Consider the following 24,571-nt stretch of genomic DNA (forward strand, 5'->3'; position numbering starts at 1 on the left):
TTCATAACAGCCTGAAAGTGGGAGCCACCCCAATGTCCACTGACCATCAGTGGGCAAACGGACGAATAAAACATGGTCTGTCCGCACAAGGGAATATCACTCAGCTATAAAAAGGACAGAAATCCTGATACAACGTGGATGAACCTTGAAAGCACTGTGCCCCGTGAGGGAAGTCAGACACAAAGGGTTATGTATGGAATGATTCCTTCTGTGTGAAACATCTAAACGGGCAGGTCTATGGCGGTGGAGAGTAGATTAGTGGGTGTCGGGGTGGGGTGTGAGGGGCTGGAGACAAAGAGCACGAGGTTTTCTTCTGAGATGATGAAAATGCTCCAGAATGGACCGCAGTGATGATTGCATATAACCGTGAATACACCAGAGACCGTCAAATTGTAGACCACAAGTGGGTGGATGGTGTGGTATGAGAAGTATATCTCAGTAAATGTTAAAAAACGAAAACAACGGCCGTCTCGGGTCCTGAGCTGTCTCTGCAGCTCGGTGGCATTCCTCAGGTTTCTGTCTACACCACCAGCACCACCAATCCTTCCAATCCTCCCAGGACACAAGAGGATGAGGAAACTGCCTGGAGGTAGGGGTGAGCCTGCCAGCTCCGTGGCCCACCTGCAAGGGCAGGGTTGAGACTCGCTGAGATCCTGGAGGCTTCTGCTCCATTACAGAGCATCTTCTCACCTTCACCTGCTCAGTGAACCACCATCTATTCAGGGCCCACCTGGACCGGGCACCCACCCTGCGCCGGCATTTTGCGGCAAACCTTAGGGTCTGTAAGTTAGTTGTACAACTCATTTCCCCAGACGGCTGCCCAAGGCCTCGGGGGGACATGCAAGATTAGACACCAGTCACCCTCCCTGTCCCTAAAAGTAAATTGGAGAGCTTGGTCACGGGCACACTCTCTGAACAATTCGATTATAGCCACGAAAAGGAAATACAAATAAAACTGAGTCAATAATACGTGATAAACTACCTATAGTGAATAACAGCACCAGGTAACTCAGTAACTAACTTAACTTGACTGAATTAAACAATTCCTGGGAAAAGGGATATGGGTGAGGGAAAAGGCAAGACCCCTGGGAAAAGGGGTCATATCAAGGCTGGCAGCTGCGATACGGCCACCCTAACCCTGCTCCCTGTCTCTGGAGAGAAGAGCTGAGTGAGGCGGGCCCCCAGCTGAGCCCCTGTGTCTCCAGACCTGAGGCGGAGGCAGTACGTGGAGGCCACAAAGAAAAACCTGCCAGCTTTACACAGTGGGAATCACCAGCTGGGAGGCCACAGTAGCAACTAATTCCCAAGGTGGGAGGTACAGGCCAAGGTGGAGAATTGGGGTGAGTGAAGGCAAGGGGAGTGCAAGGCTTCTGGGAGAAGGTGGGCAGACCTGTATGGGTGAGGCGGGAAGCAGAGGAGCTTCAGGAAAAGAAAAGAGCAGAACAGACATGGCAGCAGGAATGTGCCAGGGATGAGACAGGCCTGGGGCAGGAAGGTCTCATGGCTCAGCAGTGGGGCCGGGCCTCAGAGGTGAGCAAACACGCCCAGGATCACAGGAAGATACACAAAACAACTCGTTCTGTTATAGGAAGAGTAATCTCTTTCCACTCTCCGATGCAGGTGGGCAGAGGCATGACCAGGGATGCCTGGCCCTGAGCTAGTTAAGAACACGTTGCTGCTGCTGTTGATAATGATGATGCTGCTGATATTATGTTGATGCTGATGCTGTCAGGCTGATGCTGCTGATGATACTGATGTTGATGCTGCTGATGTCGATGTTGATGCTGATGCTGATATCAATGTTGATGCTGATGCTGTCAGGCTGATGCTGATGCTGATACTGATGTTGATGCTGCTGATGTCGATGTTGATGCTGATGCTGATATCAATGTTGATGCTGATGCTGTCAGGCTGATGCTGATGAAGATACTGATGTTGATGCTGCTGATGTCGATGTTGATGCTGATGCTGATATTATGTTGATGCTGATGCTGTCAGGCTGATGCTGCTGATGATACTGATGTTGATGCTGCTGATGTCGATGTTGATGCTGATGCTGATGTCAAGGTTGATGCTGCTGTTGCTAGGTTGATCACGATGCTGATATTGATGCTGATGGTGACACTGATCTTGCTGATGCTGCCGCTGTTAACGATGGTCACCTGCTGATGCGCATTTACGCGTATGTGTATTTTTAACATGGAAGAGTCCACGCAGCTTTTACTCAGAGCCTGTTTGTGACTTTGACGTTTGGTAAATTTCCAATGAATGTCGCGAGCTGCTTTTCCAGGCTGCCACAGGCTGGATGCAGAAAATAAGAATGGGGCAGAGGAGGTAGATTCAAACCCAAGGCTGCAATATGACACGAGATCCCCAAATCATCCAAAGCAGACCGAGAGCTCAAAACGTTGCGGCCACCTGTGTTCCCAGGGCAACTGCCCTGCACGCAGCCACAGCACTGGAGGGTGGGACTTAGGTGGTGTCGGGGCAACCGGCCTTCCTAGAGCTCACACTCAATCACCACAATGTGTAACCAGGGTCAGAATTCTCCATTCAAGAGCATGGCCGTGAGTATCCATGTGTTAGTGCTTACATCAAACACGTCTAAACCCCTTAGAGTTCTGTCTGAACATTATTTAAGATGTTTTTGTTTTCTGGCCTGGGAAACCATTTCTGTGTCTCAGCTCAACCTGCAATGATGCTGGAAAATAAAGGGTCATGGAAAGTGAGCTCAAGGGCTGGTATAGCAGGATAAGTCTAAGGTTGGCCTGGCCGATGTTCCTGTTACCAGAGGAGCCCAAGACTGGATTCCCTCATGGCCCCCCGAGGGGCAGGTGGGCCAGCATTGTCCCAGGAAAACGCAGCTGCCGAGAATCTTTTTTCTCAGTCAGACTGACTCAGAAGATCTGCACCCATGGGTCCTGCATTCGGTGTTTACTTGGTTAGGACTGCATCTACACCAGAACATAGCCCACGTCCAGTCTCCGTTCCCCTGTCTCCCCGTTCTCTACCTGTGTTAGAGAGCTGTACACTTGCACAGGTGCACAGCAGCACACACATGCCAGTCTCTGCTGTGCTTGGCAGGTCCCAGCAAGATCTACTGAAGATTCCAGCACTGACTTGAATGACCAGAGTATGCGTGTGGAGAAAAGAAAGGGTGCAGAGTAACTGGATTCATGAGCAACCCACACATCTATCCATCATCTATGTATCTATCTATCTGGGGAGAGGTTTATTACATGGTGTTGGTTAACACGATTATGGAGGTGGAGAAGTTTCGTGATCTGTCATCTGCAGGCTGGAGACCCAGGAAAGCCAGTGGTGTAGTTCAAAAACCTGAGAGCCAGAGAGCTGATAGTGTAGACTCCAGTCTGAGTCTGAGGGCCTGCGAACCAGGAGCACCAAGGGCAGGAGAAGGTTGATGTCCCAGCTCAGCCAGGCTGAGAGCCAGTGAATCCTTCCTTGCGCCACTTTTTTTTGTTTTATTCAGGCCTTCAAAGGATTAGATGATGCACCTTAATATTGGGAAGGGCAATCTACTATACCACAAACGCTCCAGATTCAAATGCTAATCTCTTCTGGAATCTCTCACAGACACACCAAGAAATGATGTTCAACCAGATACCGGTAATGCGGTTAGGCTGACACATAAAACTAACTATCACACCATCCACCCACTCATCCTTCCACCCATCCAACCACCCTTCCATTCATTCCTGCATCCATACATCCCTTTATCCATCCATCCCTCCATCCCTCCATCATCCCTTTATTCATCCACCGCCCCCCCCATGCATCCATCCAACAACTTCTCACTGAGCACCACCTATACGCCCCAGGTATTCTGCCAGACACTTGATAAAGAGCAGTGGACACAGAGACCAGAGTCCAACCTTCATGACACTTAAAGAAAAAGTTAGAAATGAAGAGACAAAAGATTATTATTCTCACCTCTTCCTGTTAGTGATGTATGCCCTGAGGTCCAGAAAGGTGACCATCAAGAAGTAGGAGGTGGTAAAGCTGTCCTTACCCCATTCCTGGCGCTCTCAGAGGTGGATGTGAACTCACCTGATCTTCTCTGAAGCCAGGAAACAAAGAAATTGTTACTGTTCTCTACTAGTCAGAGTTCTCCAGAGAAACAGAACCAATAGGGTATGGATAGAGAGAGAGATTTATTACAGGGAATTGGCCTCATGACTATAAAGGCAGGCAAGCCCCATGATCTGCGGGGTGAGTCATCAAGCTGGAGACTGAGGAAGAGCCCATGTTTGGGGTTGAATCCTAAGGCAGGAAAAAATTGATGTCCCAGCTCTATGGTCCTGAAGCTGAAAGAATTCTCTCTCACTCCGGGGATGGTCAGCACTTTTGTTCTCTTCAGGACTACAACTGATTGGATAAGGTCCACCCACATTAGGGAGGGCAATCTGCTTTATTTGCTCTAACAGTTTCAATGTAAATGTCATCCATAACACCCTCACAGACACACAGAATAATTTTTTTTTTTTTTTTTGTGGCACGCAGGCCTCTCACTGTTGTGGCCTCTCCCGTTGTGGAGTACAGGCTCCGGACGCGCGGGCTCAGCGGCCATGGTTCACGGGCCCAGCCGCTCCGTGGCATGTGGGATCCTCCTGGACCAGGGCACGAACCCGCGTCCCCTGCATCGGCAGGTGGACTCTCAACCACTGCGCCACCAGGGAAGCCCACAGAATAATTTCTGACCAAATATCTGGACACCCCATGGCCAAGTCAACTTCACACTTAAAATTAACCATCCTATACTCCAAAAAGCTACACACCTGTCCTGCAGGTATCATGGAGTTTGAGAGGCACTCTTTAAGATGAAGAATGTTCAGGACCTGAGTCGTGGGGAAGAAGCTTAGTAGATGCCATGAAAGCCGAACGCAGCCTCCTCTCCCTCTTGGGGGTGATGCTGGGGGAGTCTGCCATGGACGGGAGGAACCCAGTTTCCTTTTCTGTGCGGAGGGAGAGTTTGGGGCTATTTTCTATTGTTTGTAAGCAAAGTTCTGCAAAGACCAATGTATCCCTTTCCAGAAGAAGATAAATGATACACACTACATGGGGAAGAGAACAGCTCACATTTGCAAGTTTCTAATGAGAATCTGCTCTGCCTAGAAATTAGATCTGCTGGCATTTTCTCTTTTCTATTAAAGAACAGGGAAAATGTTGCCCTCTGGTGCCCCCAGTGATCGTCGATCCCCATTAAGCCAGTCCTAGATAAGAAGGTTGGAGAGCTGGGCTTGGGTCTTGCCTGTGGCCCACACGTTTTTCTTGGGGAGAGTGGTGAAGGGATGCAGAATGCTCACGCTGTGGGATTGCCACCAGGTGATGGCAGAGGAGGCTCTGCCGTGGCTCGGGGGCCCATCTGTCATCTGACCCAAAGCCCAAGTGATGGAGCTTGTTCAGAGCCCCTGGACAACTTGAGGACTGAAGGTCCACACCTTCGGACAGAGGGCAGGAGTGGAGCCGGCCAGCCCAGGTGTCACTGGACACTGTTCTGTGGTCAAAGGTCCAGGATAAGGAAAATCACGGGGCTGGTCTTTGCCTCTGGATATTCTCCAAATGCCCACTCAGTGCAGTGGCAGCAACTCCAAGTGAAGGTCTCCGTGAAGGCTGTGATGCCAGCCGAAGCCCTGGGTTAGGAGACCCGTGGAGGGTGAGACCAAGTGCTCCAGCTTCTAGCCCCCAGGGTGTGGACAGGGATACACTTGCCCAGAGCCATACCAGGTGGCTCCAGGGTCTCAGGGGAGAAGCTGTTTCCTCCTGACCATCAGAGCCAAAAGCAGCTCCAGGAGGGAATCGAGCAATTGGCTGTTCTAGGCTTGTGACCCCAGGAGAAGACAGAGGTCCCAGTCCCACCCTGTCTTGGCCTGTTCCAGCCTCCATCATTGCCTCCTGCTTGATTTTCCAAGTCCCACCTGGTAAAGACCTGCCGACAGTGCCCCAAACGGACCAAGTGTCCCAGGTCACCCACAACCAGAGGTGGGCTGGACACGGTGGGAGCTCAGGGAGTGTGTGGGTGGAGGAGAGATTAGCGAGAAAGCCAAGCAGATGGGTGGGAGAAGCACGAGGACCGGAAGTGCCCGGTCAGAGCTGGGGCGGGAGGAGGGGACGCACAGGTTGGAAACCACAGCGGCAGCCAGGACGGGTTCCTGAAAGGGAGGTAGCCGGCGGGGCTGGAGGGACCAGGCGCCGCTGGCTGCACCGCCGGGACCCAGCAGTTCTGTGTGGAGCTGACCTGCAACATCGTGTTGATTTATCTTTTGTTCTTTATTCACTTGTCCATACTGTCTGTATGTCTGCTGATCTTTGACAATAAGTCCCCAGAGCATGGGCCCTGGTTTAGACTCAATCACATACCCATCCAATTCAAGTAAACATGTATGTTTTTTACTCAACCCAGTTTCAAAACCCAATTTGATAGGATTTTTCACTTCCTAATGGCCCCAATATGTTTACCGCATTCTTTTGACTCATCATTCGTTTATGCATTCAGTAAATATTAATTGAACAACTTTGTACTGTGCTTGGTGCCAGCGTGAAAAAAGGTGAGTCAAGCACGGATTCTGTCTTTTCCAAGGAGTCAAATACATGAGTAACTTTAACACAAGACCAGTAATTACAAATTATATGATCATCTTATAAGAAAAAACAGGAGAATCAGCAAACGATTATAATGAGAAGAAAGTTTAGCAGTGTAGATGGGTATCTTATTAAGTTTTAAAAATCAACAATGTTTCTTGACATCAGAAATAATCAACATAGAAATATAATTAAAAAGCAAGACATTACTCACAATAACAAAAACTATAAAGTGTGTAGGAATCTTCTAATCCTGGAAGAAACTTCTATGGTTAACATTTAAAACTCTAGAAATGGGGTTTCCCTGGTGGTGTAGTGGTTGAGAGTCCGCCTGCCGATGCAGGGGACATGAATTCATGCCCCGGTCCGGGAAGATCCCACATGCCGCGGAGCGGCTGAGCCCGTGAGCCATGACCGCTGAGCCTGCGCATCCGGAGCCTGTGCTCCGCAACGGGAGAGGCCACAACGGTGAGAGGCCCGTGTACCGCAAAAGAAAAAAACAAAAAACAAAAATAAACTGTCCGTAGATGTGCACTTTGGTGGAAAAAAAAAAAATCCTTTCAATCCCGTGAAACAAAGGTAAACAGGACTGGAGCCAGCTAGGCTCACACATGCCCATCAGCTCTTCTCCGCTAAGCTGTGTTGAGGTAGAACTTACAGCCGAACCTGAGTGACTACACCCCATCAGAGACAAGTGAGGGTGCTGCGGGGGCAGGAGGAAGCCTCTAACTGGGGCGCCGACGCCAGGAGCCGGTGGGGTCCCGGGCTTCATTACCCTCTGTGGTCCTTGAAGTATCTGATCAGGTTTATAGAGTGCTCTGGGAAGCCTCCCATGCCCCCCACTTAGAGACGGGTGTATGATCAGGGCTCTCCAGAGAAAGAGACAGGACTCAAACTCAGGGGAGGGTGGATGCTGCAGTCCTGAGTCTGAATTCCGCAGGGCAGCAGGCTGGACATTCAGACAGGGTTTCTATGTTATAGCGCTTTTTTTTTTTTTTTGGCTGCTCCACGTGGCTTGTGGGATCTTAGTTCCCCAACCAGGGATCGAATCCCGGCCCTCGGCAGTGAACACGCAGAGTCCTAACCACTGGACTGCCAGGGAATTCCCTCTGTGTTGTAGTCTTGAGGCCAAATGCCTTCTTCTCAAGGAGGAAAAATTCCAGTCTTTGCTTTGGAGGCCTTGCATTGACTGGGTGAGGCCCCCCCACACCATGGAGCTGGACCTCAAAGTCCACTGCTGTAAACATTAGTCACACCTAAAATACCAGCAATTCGCGTCTAGGGTTTGACAGAACAACTGGGAACCATGGCCCAGGCAAGTTGAGTCAAGCATAGGCCGTTTCTAAAGTCTCAGGGTTTCCATCCATCGCCTCCTGTTTTCTGCTCTGTTTCTGGCCCTGCAGGCTGCTGGGACCACGCAGGTCTAACTGCTACCTGGACCTGGGCCCCAGCATCCCCTCTGTCACTCACCATCGCCTCCTGCATCAGCCTTGCCAGTGAGGCTCGGCTCCCACTTGGAAATACCCTCTACGGTCTGCTGATCAGTCCTCTTTCTAATAATCCAGTCCTCTGTGAGCCCCACCCCGAGCCCCATGTTCTCTGTGAAGGAGACTGTAAATGGACTCGTCTGTGAGACCTCCCTAAGCCTGGACATCACCCCTCTTGTCTCCCATCCCCAGGCCTGCGATCCCTCCCCCCACAGCGGCTCGTGATCCTGTCCTTTGGTGGTGGCTGAGATGTCAGGCCTACAGGGGAAATCCACCCGACCTGGCACTCATCGCTTGGGTCCCCCCCCCATGATGCCCAGCCGTCCCCCTCCAGTGACCTGGGTGACCACCGAGCATCTGCTGGCTGGCTCTGCTCCCCGGGGACCCTGGTCTCTCTCCTCTCGCCCCCAGGCATGTGTCTCTATGTCGATCAGTCAGCTTTTCCTCCTTCACCTGTAACAGGAGTTGAGTCCTTTGGGTGTCCTGTACAAAAGTATGGGAGGTGTCTCACTGAAAGCTTGTGTCCTATCCCCACATACCCAGACTAACAGACACCTCTGGGGACAGGAATCACAAGTGTCGTGGATCAGCCTCTGGCCTCAGGGACCCCTAACTTCTCGGGATTTGGGGTCCAGTCTTATTTGTTTCTTCTCAGAACTTTCCTTACTTTCTCATCTGTTCACTATGAATTTAAACATGAACAAACTTTTAAATATATATATAAAACCCAGGCTTTATAGGTCCATTGGAATGGCAGGATTTTCAGCTTTTGCACTTCTCCCAGATTTTGTCAAGCAGAGAAGTGTGGAGTCTGGAATTAAAATCATTTCGCTTCTTGTGGTCTCAGCAATGCCCACATGGCAGCTGTCCCCGGACGGCCACGGATCTAAAGGAGGCCGCCTGCACTGGCGTTGGTGGCAGCAAGCGTGTCACTGCGTCGAATCCTGGATCCTCTTCTTCCGTGAATTACAGAGAAAAATCCTCTCAGCCTCTACCTGTGTAGCCCGGATCCAGGATTTCGCAGCCTTATTTGTCGAATTTCACCTGGCTTGTTTGGGCGAGCACTTCCGCCTGCTGACTTTGCCTGTGGGCCTTCAGTCCATGATGTGTGGAATCACTTTCCCTCCAGACTCCGGCCTTCTGCGAATCTCATAAGCATTCCAGCCATAGCTCACCCCGGCCACAGGCCAAGATGTTGGCCGGGGGAGATATTTGCAGAGGTGATTCTCAGGGCATGGTTCCGTCCACCCTTCTAGGTGTCCAGGTCTCATCCTGGCGTTGGGATGGAGAAAGATTCAGGGACACGGACATCTCAGCAGTGGACATCTCACATCGGGTGGACATCTCACCAGTGATCAACACTCTAGGGGGACGGTTGTCCAGTGGTTTGAATCTACTGGGCGATGCTACTGCCCACTCTGGATTCTGTAATTGTGCCCATGGGACACAGTGAGAGGCTTGGGAACGCTGCCCCAGAACCAGATGTGCCACATTCGCCTCTGCTCTGCCCCGGACACATGTCTCCTCGAGGAGAGGAGGCCATGTTGCCCTGACACGTTGCTGGTCGATCACACTGACCTTTGGGAGATCAGGTTCGACGGTGGCAGGGCTGGTTTCAGAACTGTGCTCTGGACCTGCAGGCGGCCGTTTCCAGAACATAAGTGGGGAACCTGAGGCAGGATGCCCTCCCTTCTCCCTTTCCAGGGCGGCCTCTCCCACTGCTCCCGATTCTGGGAAGTTCCCTGAGCAGCACGGAGGCTCTTTGGAGACCCTCAGTCCCAGGGTACTCCGGTAGTGTGAGGGTCCTGCTGGGAGGCCTAGGGTGGCGGGAGACCGCGCTGGGCCCAGGGGCCGTGGGGGAAATCGTGTCCCCCCTGGGCAAGAAGGAACCCAGCCTCTCCGCTGCTCTGCTCCCCAGACACTGCCGAGGGCTCGCTTTCCTGTCTCCTGCCGACGTCCAGGGCTGGGGGTCTCCGGCGCTCTACCGAGCGCAGGCACCAAGCTGAGCGAAAGCAGGGCTGGGGCTAGCTTCTGCTCCCCCGCCAGCACGCTGCTCCAAGCGTGATGAGTCAGACTCTCCCCTGAGTCATCCACAAGCTCGTCTGAGAAGCACTTTCATCAGCCGCATTTGTTGGAAACAGGTTGGGGACTTGTCACGAGTCCATTTTCTAGCGGCGCCTGCCTCCCTCTCCTGTGACTGCTTCCAGAGCGACTCGGCTTCTGCTGGCTGGCCTCACATCTCCTTCTCTGACTCTGACCCTTCTGCCACCCTTTATAAGGACCTGTGATGACGCTGAGCCCACCCAGATAGTCCAGGATCATCTCCCGCCTCCAGGTGCTTCACTGGATCACATCGGCAAAGTTGTTTTTGCCGCGGAAGGGAGGTCACACGGTCACAGGTCGAGGGGGTTAGGATGCCCATTCGATGTCTTCAGGGGCCATAGGTCTGCCAGCCACACTAGTTCAGGCCCAGGTTTTCACCACCTGGTGCTAGCTCTCCATCTGTGGGCAGGTCACGCCTGACACGTGGTACAGGCGTGTCCTCTGTCAAGCCCCACCCCCTCCTGAGTGAGCCCAGCCCCCGTTCGTAAGCCATCTTGTCTGATTTGTCCTCATCGCTGACTTCTGCTCCTGGGTCACCTGAAGGTGGTGCCCCTGGGTCAACGGGGCACTGAGACCTGTGGGCCCTAGGCCGGCCTGAGCCTTCAGTGTGGGATCTGAGAAGACAGCCCCCAGGTTGACCCACACCCTGAGAAGGGCACACAGAGAGGCAGGTGTGGGCACCCTGGCTGGAGCCTTCCTGTCCGTATGACCTGGTCCCACCCCCTTCCCAGCCTCCAGGTACACCCGGCGTCTGCCCGCTCGATTGTCCTGATGTAGCCGTAACACCTTAAATATTTTCATTTCTGCCCCCCGCTTCTTGCTCACAGCGACTCTCTCTGACCACGCATTTCCCTTTTCATTCCTGTTTTCTCATCTTTTTTTAAAGTAAAGATTATAGGAAATATATGGCTTTCCCTCCCTACCAAGATGGAAAAAAAAAAAGATAAAAAAAGAAGCCACGCAAATAGAAGGAAGCTTAGGAAGCCCAATCTGTGCGAATTCTATACCTCCTGCGCCCAAGCAGGCCACCCTCCACCCCCAGCCCGCCGAGGCCTCTTTGTTCTGACGGCCCCGCGGGGCCCGCTGAAACGTGGATCCCGGCCAGGCACTGGGGCAGGACAGGAATCTTTGATTGGTGCATCTCCTAGTTCCGTCCAACATTCAGAATTATGGGGAAGGGAAGGAAGTTCTTGCAAGAAAACAGTATAGTTCTCCCTATGACAGAGAAAGTAAATTATAGGGTGAACTCCAGATGGATATTTCTGTACAGGTCCTGCCTGTGTTGCTGGTTGGTGTCCTGTTTGTGGTTGAGAAATGCCAGTCTTCTGTTTTAGGCTTGGAATCGGAAGGGACAAGTCCTCCTGCAGGCTCATCTCACCAGCCAACCCCCGAATCCTTTGCAGCAAACTCACCCCTACCCCAGGGCTCTGAGGGGGGCCTGGTCTCCAGGACCATCGTTTCCAGTGGAAACCATCAGAATCAGGTCCAACTAATCCCCGTAGAGAATCTCATCTGAGTGCAGATTGATTATTTCGAACACCACTTGGTGTCTCACTGAGTCCCAGCCTGGATGAGCTCTGGAAAGGAAAGTAATTACATCGCCCGGAACCCCCCACCCGTTTGAACATGCCGTTCAGAAGCTGCCAGCCCGGAAAAGGGGATGATGCTGAGCATGTAGTCCCTATTCCCCATCTTCCTCTAATTCTCTCTTTCTAGTTAACCCGCCAGCAGACCTTACAGCATCTGCTGTGCACCCGTCAGACGTAGCAGAATTGGGGCTGAATCGTTGCGGCTCAGGCTACAGGAACAACCAACACGGGGAAACGTAGTGCTGGGGGCAAATCCCATACAGACTCGTCCGGGAGAAGTTTGAACCTTCAGCCAATGAAGAGAGCGGAAGGGGTACCCAAGGTGACCAGGAGAAGCTGAGGGAAGGGCGGGGCCTTCCTCTGTCAGCTCCAGGCAGCGCTGCTTCCCAGAAGGTGGTGGCGTTTCTTCACAGTTGTTGGTGATGGAGTTACAGGGCTGGGGGTTTCCCTTCCTGGAGAAGATTTGCCTTCTTCTACCAAGATCAATCCTCCCTTTCTCTTTCTCATGCTCCGTGGTCCCGGAAGACGTCTGTCTGTTCTCAGCCAGGAGGGTGGAGGGTGATGAGTCAAGACTGTGGGGCGTCTGCAGGACCAAATGGCAGGATGGGTGTGTCAGCTGGTGACTCAGTACACAGCTCCCCGCAGGTGTTCATTATTAAGCGCTGGTTCGAGAGAGGAAAATCCAGTTCAAGGGGAAAGGTGCAGTTTGGAAGTTGTGATTGCCTCTCCCAGAGAAGTCAGCACGGGGTTTCCTAATGAGATGCGCTGACCTGGAGCTGTCCTCTATGGATCCGCAGACCAAGCGGGACCATGGCGGCCTTCCTCTTGCTTCCTCCCCAAGGTCTCATTTGGAGAAGCAGCGGACCCCCTGTCCCTCCCGCTGCGGGGCCTTGGGTGACCTGGCCTGCCAGCTCTGCCCCCGTCCCCTCCCCCTCCCCAGGCCCAGGATGCTGAGAAGAGGGACACGCGAGCTCAGGCTTCCAGTGCCGAGCGTGGGCTGATGGAGGAGCAGGCAGGACGGTGCTCTCTGGAGAGGGTGATCCGCAGACTCAGAGGACGGAGGCTCTGCCCCAGAGTCAAGGGCAGACAGAGCTGGGATGCGGTGTGCGTGTGAATTTCAACATCATTGGCGGGGATGCCTGGAGCAGGTTGACGGGCAGCTCCCCAAAAGACATGTCCGTGTCCTAACCTCTGGCACCTTATTTGGAAAAAGTGTCTTTGCAGGCATAATTAAATTAAGTACCTTGGGCTTCCCTGGTGGCGCAGTGGTTGAGAGTCCGCCTGCCGATGCAGGGGACACGGGTTCGTGCCCCGGTCTGGGAAGATCCCACATGCCGCGGAGCGGCTGGGCCCGTAAGCCATGGCTGCTGAGCCTGCGCATCCGGAGCCTGTGCTCCGCAACGGGAGAGGCCACGACAGTGAAGGCCCGCGTACCGCAAAAAAGAAATAAATAAATAAAATTAAGGATCTTGAGGTGAGGAGATCATCCTGGATTATCTGGGTGTGCCCCAAATCCAATGACACGTGCCCAGATAAGAAAAGGCAGAGTGGAATCTGGCACAGATAGGGGCAGAGATTGGCAAAATGCAGCCACAAGCTAGGGAATGCCAGGAGCCACCAGAAGCCGGAAGAGGCAAGAAGGAGCCTCCCCAGAGCCTTCCGAGGGAGCGTGGTCCTGCCAGCACCATGATCTCAGACTTCTGGGCTCTAGAACTGTTAGAGAATACACTTCTGCTGTTTTAATCCACCTACTTTGTGGTGATCTGTTATGGGAGCCCCAGGAAACAACGGCGATGCCCAAGGGCCCCAAAGAAAGCATCACTTAACATCTGGGCAGCTGCAGGCCCTCTGTCCTCCGCCAGAACCTTCCCTTCACCACGGAGTTCAACATCTCTCAATCGGGGAAGAGGAGGACAAAAATGTGAGGTTCTCCTGGTATATTAGCTTTTCACTGCTATTTTTATCGTAGGTGTTCGCTGTTAAAATAACATACGTCTGTCATCTCACGTTTTGCGGTGGTGTGGGGTCCAGGCAGAGCTGGGCTTGATCCGGTGCCCGGTGTCTCGCCAGTTTGCAATCAGGGGTCAGCCAGGCCATGTTCCTTTCTGGAGCTGGGGGTATTCTCCCAAGCCCAGGCCTTGCAGCTGTAGGACTGGGCCTCTTGTTTCTTGTAGGTGTCAGCTGGGGACCGCTTCCAGCTCCTAGAGACCCCTGCAGTCTCCCACCACGAGGCACCCTCACAACTTGGCAGTGGACTTTTTCAAGGCCAGCAGGAGAATCTCTGCTTTCAGGTAAAGACTAGGCTCCACTGCTTCATTCTTGCCAGGAAACGGCACATAATCAGGGGCTGTACCCCGTTACCTCTGCCATGTTCTGTCGGTCTGCCCCACCTCCACTGTGGGGGGGGATTGTACAAGAGTGCGACTCACTGGGGAGTCACCTTCAGGGGCGGCTGACACACCTGGAGCGTCTTCCTTCCTGGGGCTGCCCTTCGCAAGCTTTCCGTTTCTTTCCCGCTTGCTTCCTTCCATACCTGCCACCCCGGCACCATCACACCACTGTGATCTTTGCCCCCGAGGGAAGAGAGTGCCAATGTCGTGACCATCTTGGCACTTACATTTTCGGAGATTTAAAGAGAGAAGCTCAAAGGGACGGCTTTTAGTAGGACAGCATCTAATAATCTGCCAACCCATGAAGTCCAAAACTGGGTTTGGTTTCTTCCAGAGGCTGTGAGGGAGAATCCATCCTCCGCCTCCCTCCTAGCCTCTGGTGTTGCTGGCCATGCTTGGCATTACTTGGGTGGTAGACTCATCATTTCAATTGCAGCCTCCGTCTTCACATCACCCCGCCCCGTGTCTCGGTTTCTCAAATCTCCCTCTGCCTTTCTCTTATAAGGACACCTGCCATTGACTTTAGGGTCCAGCCTAAATCCAAGGTGATCTCATCTTGAGATCCTCAAGTTAATTACATCTGCAAAGACTTCAAATAAGGTTGCATTCACAGGTCCTGGGGGTTAAGACTTGGGCATATCTTTTGGGGGACCACTATTCAACTCACCACTACATATATATATATATATATTTTTTTATATGGCTATAAGCATATATATTTTTTCATGTTCCAAGACAATGCCTAGTTCTTAGGTGCATCACACATATGTGAGAGTGTAGATATATTTTGTAAATCTAAGACAATATGACCGGAATAACAAAGCCCTCATCTCTGGTCCCAGCTTCACGATGTGTTGGATGAGGACCTTCAAGATGCTCTGCATTTAACTTCCTGTGCCTTAAAAACACCCTTCTGAAAAGTGAGGTCCCTAGGTTACACTTCTTTTGTTGTAAAGAGTCCTTTCACTAGTTGAAGTCATTGGGACAGGCTAGTTTTAAAACCCCCTATGTGATCGGAGGGAAGTGTTTGAACGGACTCTGAGCTGAGGACTCAGCCTGGGGCCGACTGAACCAAATTAAATGCCGGGGTCATTCCCAGTGACCACTGAGGTCCTTTCCAGTTCATTTATCAAACAAATGATTGGCATGAAGATTAGAACTCAGAGCCTTTGCTTTTATTTCCAACACTAACTTTCTAGAGTAAATATGAATGAGCGCCAAGCTATCATTCACTAAAAGCAGTTTCTATTCCCACCATTTGAATGTGGGAAAGTTGGACCCTGGATGCCACGAAGTCCAGGGCTCTGAGGACAGCCTAAAGAGGACACAAACCCCCCAGCAGGTGAGAACGGAGACCCCCAGAGGCTCCAGATTTTGGAAGAGAGGAGGTGGCGTGGCATGGAATTGTGTACTGTTTCAGAAATTAACATGTTTTAGGGAAAAGCAACACCATTACAGGGAGAAACTAGAGTAAAGGAGGAAGAAAACCTGTGAAACAAGGAGAATAAGATTACATAAATCAGGTGCGTGTGTGTGTGTGTGTGTGTGTGTGTGTGTGTGTGTGTGTGTAGACACACAGAATTTGGTAAAAATAAGAAGTACTGTCTAATGCAAAATGATCTGTATCATTTAAAAGCAGTAAACTTTGAAAAGTTGTAGCTAGAAATATCCTTTGAAATTAGAGATTTAAGAGTTGCTTTAGGATCAACTTAATGCAATGTTTAAGTGACACAGGAAAGTAATTGACCACGTTTAAGTAAAATCAGACTAGAAAAATCAATTAAGCTTTTAACCCCTGCTTCCTATCTATAAGCCTGGCATAGTACTGCCTATAAATCTACCTCAAAGTGTTGCCTAAGGTGGTGATATGAGAAGATAGTTCTCAAAGGTCTTTAAGAAACTAAAACCTTTGCAAATGTAGAAGAAGGGGAAGGAAAAAAAAAAAAGCAATAGTTCCCCATGGGAAAGTTTATTCATGTTGTTTAGAATTATTTGATTGGATTTAACCTTCAAAATTATTTATTAAAAAAACTTTTCATGACTCAAAAAATATCTTAAAAAATACTATGGGATAAGTTTAAACAAAAAAGTTTTGCTTTCAAAATGCACCATATTCTGACCCTGTTGCTTCTATAAGGACCAATCCTTGCAAGATTATACACAATCCCTACACTTGAAGGCTGACCAGACTAAACACGATTGATTTAAACTTCATTTTTGCCAACAGACTGTGTACACATCTACCTCAATATCTCTACCTTATCCTTGTGTTTAAGTAAAAGTAACTTGTTTCCATTAACATGTAACAGTTATTGTAGCATGGAAATATAACTCAAGACAAACACCTAAGCGACAGACATAGCAGAGGTCAAGAGCACGCATTTTATGTCGTTTTGACCAGCCCCTATCCTTAGGACACAGACCACACCTTGACGTCTTAGGGTGATGGGTCAGTTGCAATCCTTCTGGATCTTTAACTTTTGCCTTAAGGAAACCATGTCCCTGGACACAGGTTACCCAGGCCACCACAGTCAACTCCCCCACCAGCTGGGGTTGGATACGCTTCAGGGAAGAGTGTGACTGGACACACGTCCATCTCCATCGTCAAGAGAAAGGCAGAGCCAGTGCCCAATTGATGGAGGACCTTCCATGCCTTTGCCCAAAGGAAAGGTTGCAAATTCACTTGGGATGAAGTGAACAACTTAAAGTAGATCCTAACAGCCAGCTCAAGCTGTCCGATCGACCATACCAGATCAATCTCTGTTGTTTCCAAAAGAATGTATTGAGTATCAGTTACCTGCCAGGCGCAGGGCTTCAAGACGTGCTGCTTGTCTCATCACAGCAGCCTCAGCTGTAAAAAGTAACTTCATAATTTTAGTTTAGAAAGTGGAAACAGTGTCTGAGTGGCCAAGTTCCTTATCTACATGTGATGAGAGGCAGACGGGATTCAAGGCTGTTTGATTCCAAAGCCCGTGCCTATTCAGTACCCAAATAGTCATATTTTCAGATTTTAAAAGAAAAGTATGCTCTTGATTGGAAAACAGTTCCAAATATTGACACAGGGCTGAGAAGTTTCTCTGATAAAGAGTATAAAATAAAAACTGAAAGCCAGCTAGTGTGAAAAGTTGGCTGAAGTATCTTTTAAATAAATTGAACTTAGGTTATGTGAAAATTGTTGCTTTCTAGAGTTACTCTATAAGAGTTTTCCAGAGAAGTATCTCCGTAATTCAGTATTAGTTTAAGCTACAGTATTGTGCTAAGCACACAATTTCAATTATGTTAAGAAACTTTAATGGGAATCATCAGCAAACACGTTTACATATCTTTTTAATGCATATGACAGCTGAAGGAGAAATCTTCTAAATCACACGAATGCTTAATTAGATTTGGTTCAATTACATTTCATTGACTTTTATACAGAATACCTGTGACATGCTTCAGAGTTTTCATTTGGCAAACCACAAATAAATCAAAGCAAATCAGAGGGGACCACGTGACAGAGAGCTGCTCACAATGGACCACAGAGGATAACACATACGGAAACCCAGAGAAATTCTGACAGATCCTGAACACAGACCATGCAAGAACACAACCAACATTCCGTGGAAAGACATTTATTGGTTTTAAAGTCTTTTCAGCATCATTGTTTTCCCCACGAGGACAACGCCTCTAGATTATGTGACCCGTACATTCACCTCCTTTGAATAGTCAATATTTCTTTCCTATTTATTTTACGGCACATGCAATTCCACCCACCCTTTTGAGCATCACAGAATAGGACAACTGTGGTGATAGTTTGAAAGTTTCCAGTAGCCTATGGCATGTAGATTAGCATCCTACCATGGTGAAAATGGCGACAACGTTCATGAAAAAAAATCACTTCGGTAAAAAGGACAAGCAGGAAGTGAAACCAAGCATATCAGTTTACAACCGTTCTATTTCAGCTCAGTCAGTGTCATCACAAGTGATTGCCCAAGATCTAGAGATACAAAGTGATTGCATGTCTACAAAGCAGGACAGCCAATTTACCTCCCATAGAAGAAATGGGGAAGCACCTCCTTGTTTTAACTCTGCAGGACAAACAGGGTGAATCTGCAGTGGGAAGGAGTACAGGTTATTTATTTTCTCACCACATACTTCCTTCATGACCCAAGAGGACGACCTTGGAACTGGACTCCTCAAGGTCCAGTCTACAATTTGTTTAGCGCTATTATGACCTTGTGATAAAATCTGGGTTACTTCTGGATCTACACTCTTTTCAAATACTCTGCCTTGATTATGTCTCTTTGGCCAGCACACTTTGCTCCTGTGTTTCTTCTGGAACAGAGCTAACATTGCTTATTTCCTTCCCTATGACAACAGTATTTGGCTCTCCCAGTTTGTTGGTCACATACTGCAGGTCAGATGGGCCCTGGGATTGAGTGATATTCAATACTACGTGAACTGGAGGCTGCAAAAATCAGACAGATAAGATAGAACATAGCATCATAGCATGAAGTTAAGGAATGAAGCTGTATTTTATTTTAATGTCTTTGGAGGGAAAAAAAAAAGGGTTGATTGTGACCACATGGACTGAGCTCTAAGCCCCTCGCCATGGCTTCCCAAAACAGTAGGGAGTGGAAACTGCCCTTTGCACCAAGTTGCTTTCAACGCAGAGTGGATGACTTTGGGTGAGTCCCAGCCAGCTTGGAAGACCTGTGGCTCTTCTGACCCAACAGTGGGCTAAAACGTGTGCCCTTGGATGTGGTCCATGTGAATTGCCAAATGGTCCCTAGGAAGCATCAAAAAGCACCAGAAAGCACCACCCAGACAGTGGGCTTATCTTCACCTCTCCAGTTGACTTTGGAAAAGCCACTCAACCTCTCTGGGTTTATGGCCTCCACTGTAGGGTGTATAAAGTTAGACTAAATGTCTCCTAGATTCAATAGTTCTGCCCTCACTGAAGTTGGGAAGCAGCCCTGCTTCTCTAGAAAGAAAATTCCATGAAAATTCTGCATGCTTTTAGGAAGGTTCAGATAAAACACGGAAAATCCAGTTCTTAGGGAAGGGGCCAGCCCCACAAGCCATGTTAGGCTGTGGGGTTGGACTCTGTCCTGCCTCCTGAAATCAGATCTGCAGACAGGGTCCCTGCAGGGGAGAAGTGACAAGTGGCTGCCCAGTTCCCCCCTCCAGGGCCAGTGTGGATGGAGACCGCGCCCGACCCCTGTCCTTCCTGCTCCCCCAGCCATAGCTTAAACCTGACTCACTCTGAAATCTTCCCTAGTTATCAGTCAGGAAGCCTCTGGCCTCGCACCACGTGGCCAACTGCTGCAACGCAATTTAGCATTTAGCTATCTGTGTGTTATTCTTGTCTTATGAGTTTCTCCAGGAGACAGCCGTGTCTTTAACTTCTACATTCCCTGTATCTGAGTGGGTAGAGAGATGCTAAGTTTGGTTGATTGACTTAAAGTAAGGGATTGGGGACAGAAAGCCAGTGTAGGGTTATAAGATAATTGTATTTGAACCATTGTAATTGCTCAGTCTGAGTCTCTATCCAAGTGTGTTCTAGTGAAATCCTGTTGTTATTATAATTTTCCCATACTGTAAAAATGACACATAAAGTTCATATGACAATTTTTGGTTCCCAAGCACTTTCCCTCATTGTTTAAGTCAATTCTCACGCCAACCTGGTAGGAGTTTACGGCCGAGGAAATTGGGGCTCAAGCAGGTGACGTGACTTGCCAGTATCACACAGACACTGTGGGCATTTGTCTTTCTATACCGGGTCTTTCTCACGAGGCCACAGATTTTCCTCTCATGAGATAAGGCTGAGTTGTGAAAAATGGAGTAAACTTGGGGGCTGAAAAATCGAGGCCTATTTTTTTTCTGAGTAGTGAATTTTAGATATTGTGAGTCTTCCAGGGACTGTGTGTGTGTGTGTGTGTGTGTGTGTGTGTGTGTGTGTGTGTGTGGAACCTTACTGCTCACAGAGAACTTCCTAAGCAGAAGTAATTCTTGATCTTTATGAAGCCAATGAGCCACGTGCAGTCCCATGCACAGTCCTTGGCCCGCTGCGGAGGGGACACCCAGGAGTAAGGGCAGTCAGTCCAGGAAAACTGCTGAACGGAAAGGAGGCACATGTGAGTTTGTACTTTCTCCTGCCCTTGGTTCTGTGTCCACTGGCTGGATTCAAGTTCCTTCCATAAGCGGGCTTGTGGAGCTGGTGGGCCGTGAACATCTGCAGGCCCGTCCAATTACTCCCCTGCTGCTGGCCTGGAGAGGGATGGATTTCTTGGCCTGTGTGGGAATGTGAGTCCAGCAGGACCCACATGTGGGGTCATCGGGAAACTTCCATGGCCAGAGGGCTCTGCTGTTTGGCCAACACTGTCATGTTTTTCTCCAGCCCCCAGAAAGGGAGTTCTTGCTTCAGACTAAGAGTCAAAGCAATTGTTGAATTTTAAATTCTTCTCTGCTGCTTTTAAAATAAGAAAGTCTTATGAATTTCAGTGAAAAATAATATTTCTTTTACCGAAGAGTATTTTTTCTATAACTTCCAGTTTCTAAAAAACCTATTGGAAATGCCATGGAAAAAAAGTCAAGTTTAGGGTGTACAGAGAGGTTGAAATTGAGCCAATGGTCTCCCTCCCCCTTGCTGTTGGCAGTAATCTCTCCCACCCTTAGGTTATAAGTCACCTCCTGGCTACACCTGAACCAACTGTGGCCAAGCTCTTCAATCAGCTAATAAGCAGTGCTGAAGTGACCCAGCTGTGGATATATAGACATATGTCCAAATATATACATACATTCCTAAAAGAAAGTTGTTTTTATTTCAAAATTTGGAAGAGGAAGCTATCTGGAAAGAAAGAAACTCAGGTGCTCTGCCTTGCCGGTGTTTCTGCCCTAGATCTACAATATCCACCGTGTAATTCCATTACAATCGGGAGCCCAGGGGCCCAAAGACCATGGGTTAAACGTCAGGTTTCCAGGATGGAGAATTCCGCTGTGGAGGATCAGGTGAATGGACACTTTAAGTTCATTGTCATCAAATTTCATGACTATTATTACTCACAGGGAACTTGAGCTGGAGGTCAGGCATTTTGGCCGCACAGAACTGCATGTGTATCTGGGGCACATCGGAACATTGTAAAAAAAAAATAAAAGTAGCAATAAAGGGTAGATTTTAGAGGAATGACCAAACCTGCTGGGAGGAGCTGACCCCCATCCTTTGAGGCGTGGTGTCTCAGATCTCTGATCACCTTGGTGAGTGAACCCAAAACTCTGAATACCCAAAATTGCCTGAAGAATTTAATACAATCAGCAAAGAAAATTCCCCTTCCCTCATAGTGGCAAAATATAATTGGCAACATCAGAGTTTGGCCAAACCATCCCTTCATGCTTCCAGTTAGTTTCTAATTGTCTCCCTGGTTGCTTCTGGGGGCAATTTTAACACACTGGATTTTTGCAAAGACCATGGGTTCCTAAGACTCTTTTCCTGCACCTTGTTGCAGAATGCTGTCATGGTATTTGTAGCATTTGAAATATTAAATTCTGAAAATAGATTAAATATTTTAAATGGAAGGATAGCCCACAATGACTGGATTCAGGTATGCATGATTTTATTTAAAATGTGTCCAATAAGATTTTTCCACTTGGAATGAACATTTTAACCTCTTTCCGCATATTATTATAAACAGTGTTTCCTCATTTCATGGTTTTTCTTAGAAAGTTCTAAGTAACTCAACAGAAGAGAAAAATGAAATTGTGGGGAGTTAAATAACAGAAATTTATATCCTAGCAAGGGTGCTCACGCATCCCAGCCTCGGGGACACACAAGTGACTACTGGGCCATGCAAATCATCGTACGGTCACTGGGTCTCCTTTGGCAGTTCTGGCATTCCCTGTCACGAGCACACAGAAGAAAGTGAGTAAGGTGACTTCAGTGAATGGGACATTGTCTTTTGCTTTTGGTGGTGGGTTGACCAGCAGAGAGAAGACAGGAACACAAATGTCGTAGGAGCATCTCAGGATATTGGAAGAGACTGTCCGCATCTCACCACCGTTGTTCTGAGCCCCAGGGAGGGCGCCCCTGGCATCTGCACCGTGTGTGCCCCATCATGGCCACAGCACGCCCGGCTTCACCCACGGGCACGGGCTGAGCTGTGGACAACACACACACACACTGCAGCGTCGGCATTGGGAGCACGGTTTAACCAAGTGGTCAGTTGCTGTTTTAAATCACTAGAACCTGGCAATATTAAATTTTTGTTTTCATGAGCCAAAGGTCATAGCACAAATGAGGTCTACATGTCATGACATGGGGCCACAGGAAGACACGTCTTCAAGTTATGTTGACCTGCCAGGGAGAGAAACAGAGATACAGAGCACAGCAAACATGTACTGGTGATGCAGGGCGTTCCTGTTACATATGAACGGCGCCTTTTACATGTAAACGGGTCCAGAATAGGGCACTGAGTTTCCTGCCTGCTCTTTGGAGTTGCTGTCATGGAAAGAAGCTAAGGGCCAAAGGGATGGGGCGGGCGGAGGGGCAGGCGGGCTGGGGAATGTCACCATCTTGACGTTTGTTCTAAAGTGACTTAGAGATGATCATTCATTTATAATTGAAACCTAATCCCAAACAGCGTTGGCTCCCTCTTTCTCTCTGTAAACACATCTGGTCATAAATAACTTAAAAGTCTCCTTGGCATTCAGGATTCAGTTCCAGCTGGAGTGAAAAAGGATGAAGGATGCTCAGCGTGGAGGAGGAGATGTCGGGTATCTGTGTGTGTGCAGAGGCGGCTGAAGCGTCTAACGCACGTTGCAAACATCAGCCGTCGGAGACGGGCGGGGTGACCCAGCCATACTTTTCATGAGTCTTCACCAAACTCTTAAAGGTAGCTTCGGCTTCCTTGCGACTGAAGGACTTTTTTGATTTGCCCGCTTTTCTACAGATCCGCCCCTGAGTGAGAGGAAAGATAAAGCAGGTTAGAACCCATCAGCAATCCCAATTCCCACCCTCGTTGTGAAGAACACACAAAGTGACAGGGATTTCTGATGTCTGAATCGGTGTGATGAAAGGGGAGATATGGAACATCACAGCTTCGTTACCAAATGGATGGAGGGGTCCAGTGGCGGGCAAGCTTTTTGGGGAGAGAGAGACACGCGGGCCGCTGGCGTCCTCAGAACGAACTCAACCCAGGATGCTGGAAGGTGGCCACTGCTCCAGGTCCCATGCCCAAGCGGGGAGGACCAGCTTTATCAAAAGAGCATCGATGCAAAACGGAGCCCATTATCCTGGAGGCAAAATGCTGTTCTAACTTCCCTTCCCTCCCACCACAGAATGCCTTTAATGATAACTTAGAGATACATGTTTATGTATAGATGTGTATATTTATAGATTCACATACACACTTTACAACTCCAACTTTTTATGTTCAAGCTCAGCAGCAATGAATGACTTTCTTGTAATTCATGCCATGAGGGAACCAGTTCCTGAGAAGATGGTAGGGCCATTTCCACGGAGGCGGAAGCCTGTCCTCGAGTCCCCAGTGAGGGGTCCAGGGGAGGCCAATGCTTCCTCACACAACCGCCGGTGGTAGGGGGGTGGTGCTAGGAGAGGTCCACTCCCCTCACAGTGACCAGTGATGCTCCGGTCTGAAGGACGGAGCCTTTGGGTCTGCAGAGACCAGAGGGTCTGCTTCATCTCAGGATGGACGCAGGCTCTAGACCATGAGCGAGAAGGGACCAGCAGACACCGCTGAGGTGGTCGTGTCTCGGGCCATCGCCACCCCTCCAGGGAGCCCTGGGGAATGCGGTACACTTGGCATCAGAGGGAATGGGCAGACAGAGGACCCTGAGGGGCTGGGCGGAGCCGGACCCTCCATCAGATGAGTCGGCACCACTCTCAGCCGCTCCCCACGCCGCCTCCTCACGGCCCATCAACAGAAACGCTCTCTTAGTCTCTCAGCTACAATTCCTCGCACTTGACTTCCCTTCACCCGTCCTGGAAGACTTGCTTGTCTTCCCGAGCATCCCACGCACGTGTTTTGTAGGTGGGATGGAAACACCCTGAGTTTCACCCACTAGCAAACGCGTGCACACCGTTCTCAGCAGTCTCCTGTTGTTTATGAACTTTCACTAACAATGCTCTCTGGACAGGCCCTCGGCATGTAATATTTTTGTTACAGCACACTGCGGGTATCTGCCATCTGTGTAAGGGGACCTGAACGGGACCTGGACCTCACCCCCAGGGCCTGGCTGGGCTACACCACATACCTGTTCCCTTGTACAGAATTGAGGGCAGCAGCCACCCAGGTCTGTGTGGCCTGGGGACCAAGATCCTCCCATCTTGGGTCTCTCTGATAACCCATCCGTAACTCCCCTGGGAAGACGTCTTCATTCACGGGGGAAATGGCACCGGATCCCT

The 24,571-nt window shown here is 49.5% G+C and overlaps 1 protein-coding gene across 1 annotated transcript in view; it reads right to left on the reverse strand.

Annotated features, from left to right (window-relative positions):
* Positions 1-21,749: 21,749 nt before the first annotated feature.
* UBE2QL1 (ubiquitin conjugating enzyme E2 QL1) overlaps positions 21,750-24,571 on the reverse strand; it is a 45,639-nt gene continuing 42,817 nt past the window's right edge. Inside the window, exon 2 of the mRNA XM_060007111.1 lies at positions 21,750-23,104. Coding sequence (XP_059863094.1) covers positions 22,973-23,104 — 132 coding nt within the window. The 3' untranslated portion in view covers positions 21,750-22,972. The remainder of the gene's footprint in view (positions 23,105-24,571) is intronic.

This window comes from Delphinus delphis, chromosome 3 (genome assembly GCF_949987515.2).
Source record: "Delphinus delphis chromosome 3, mDelDel1.2, whole genome shotgun sequence".
In the NCBI taxonomy this organism is placed as follows: Eukaryota; Metazoa; Chordata; class Mammalia; order Artiodactyla; family Delphinidae; genus Delphinus; species Delphinus delphis.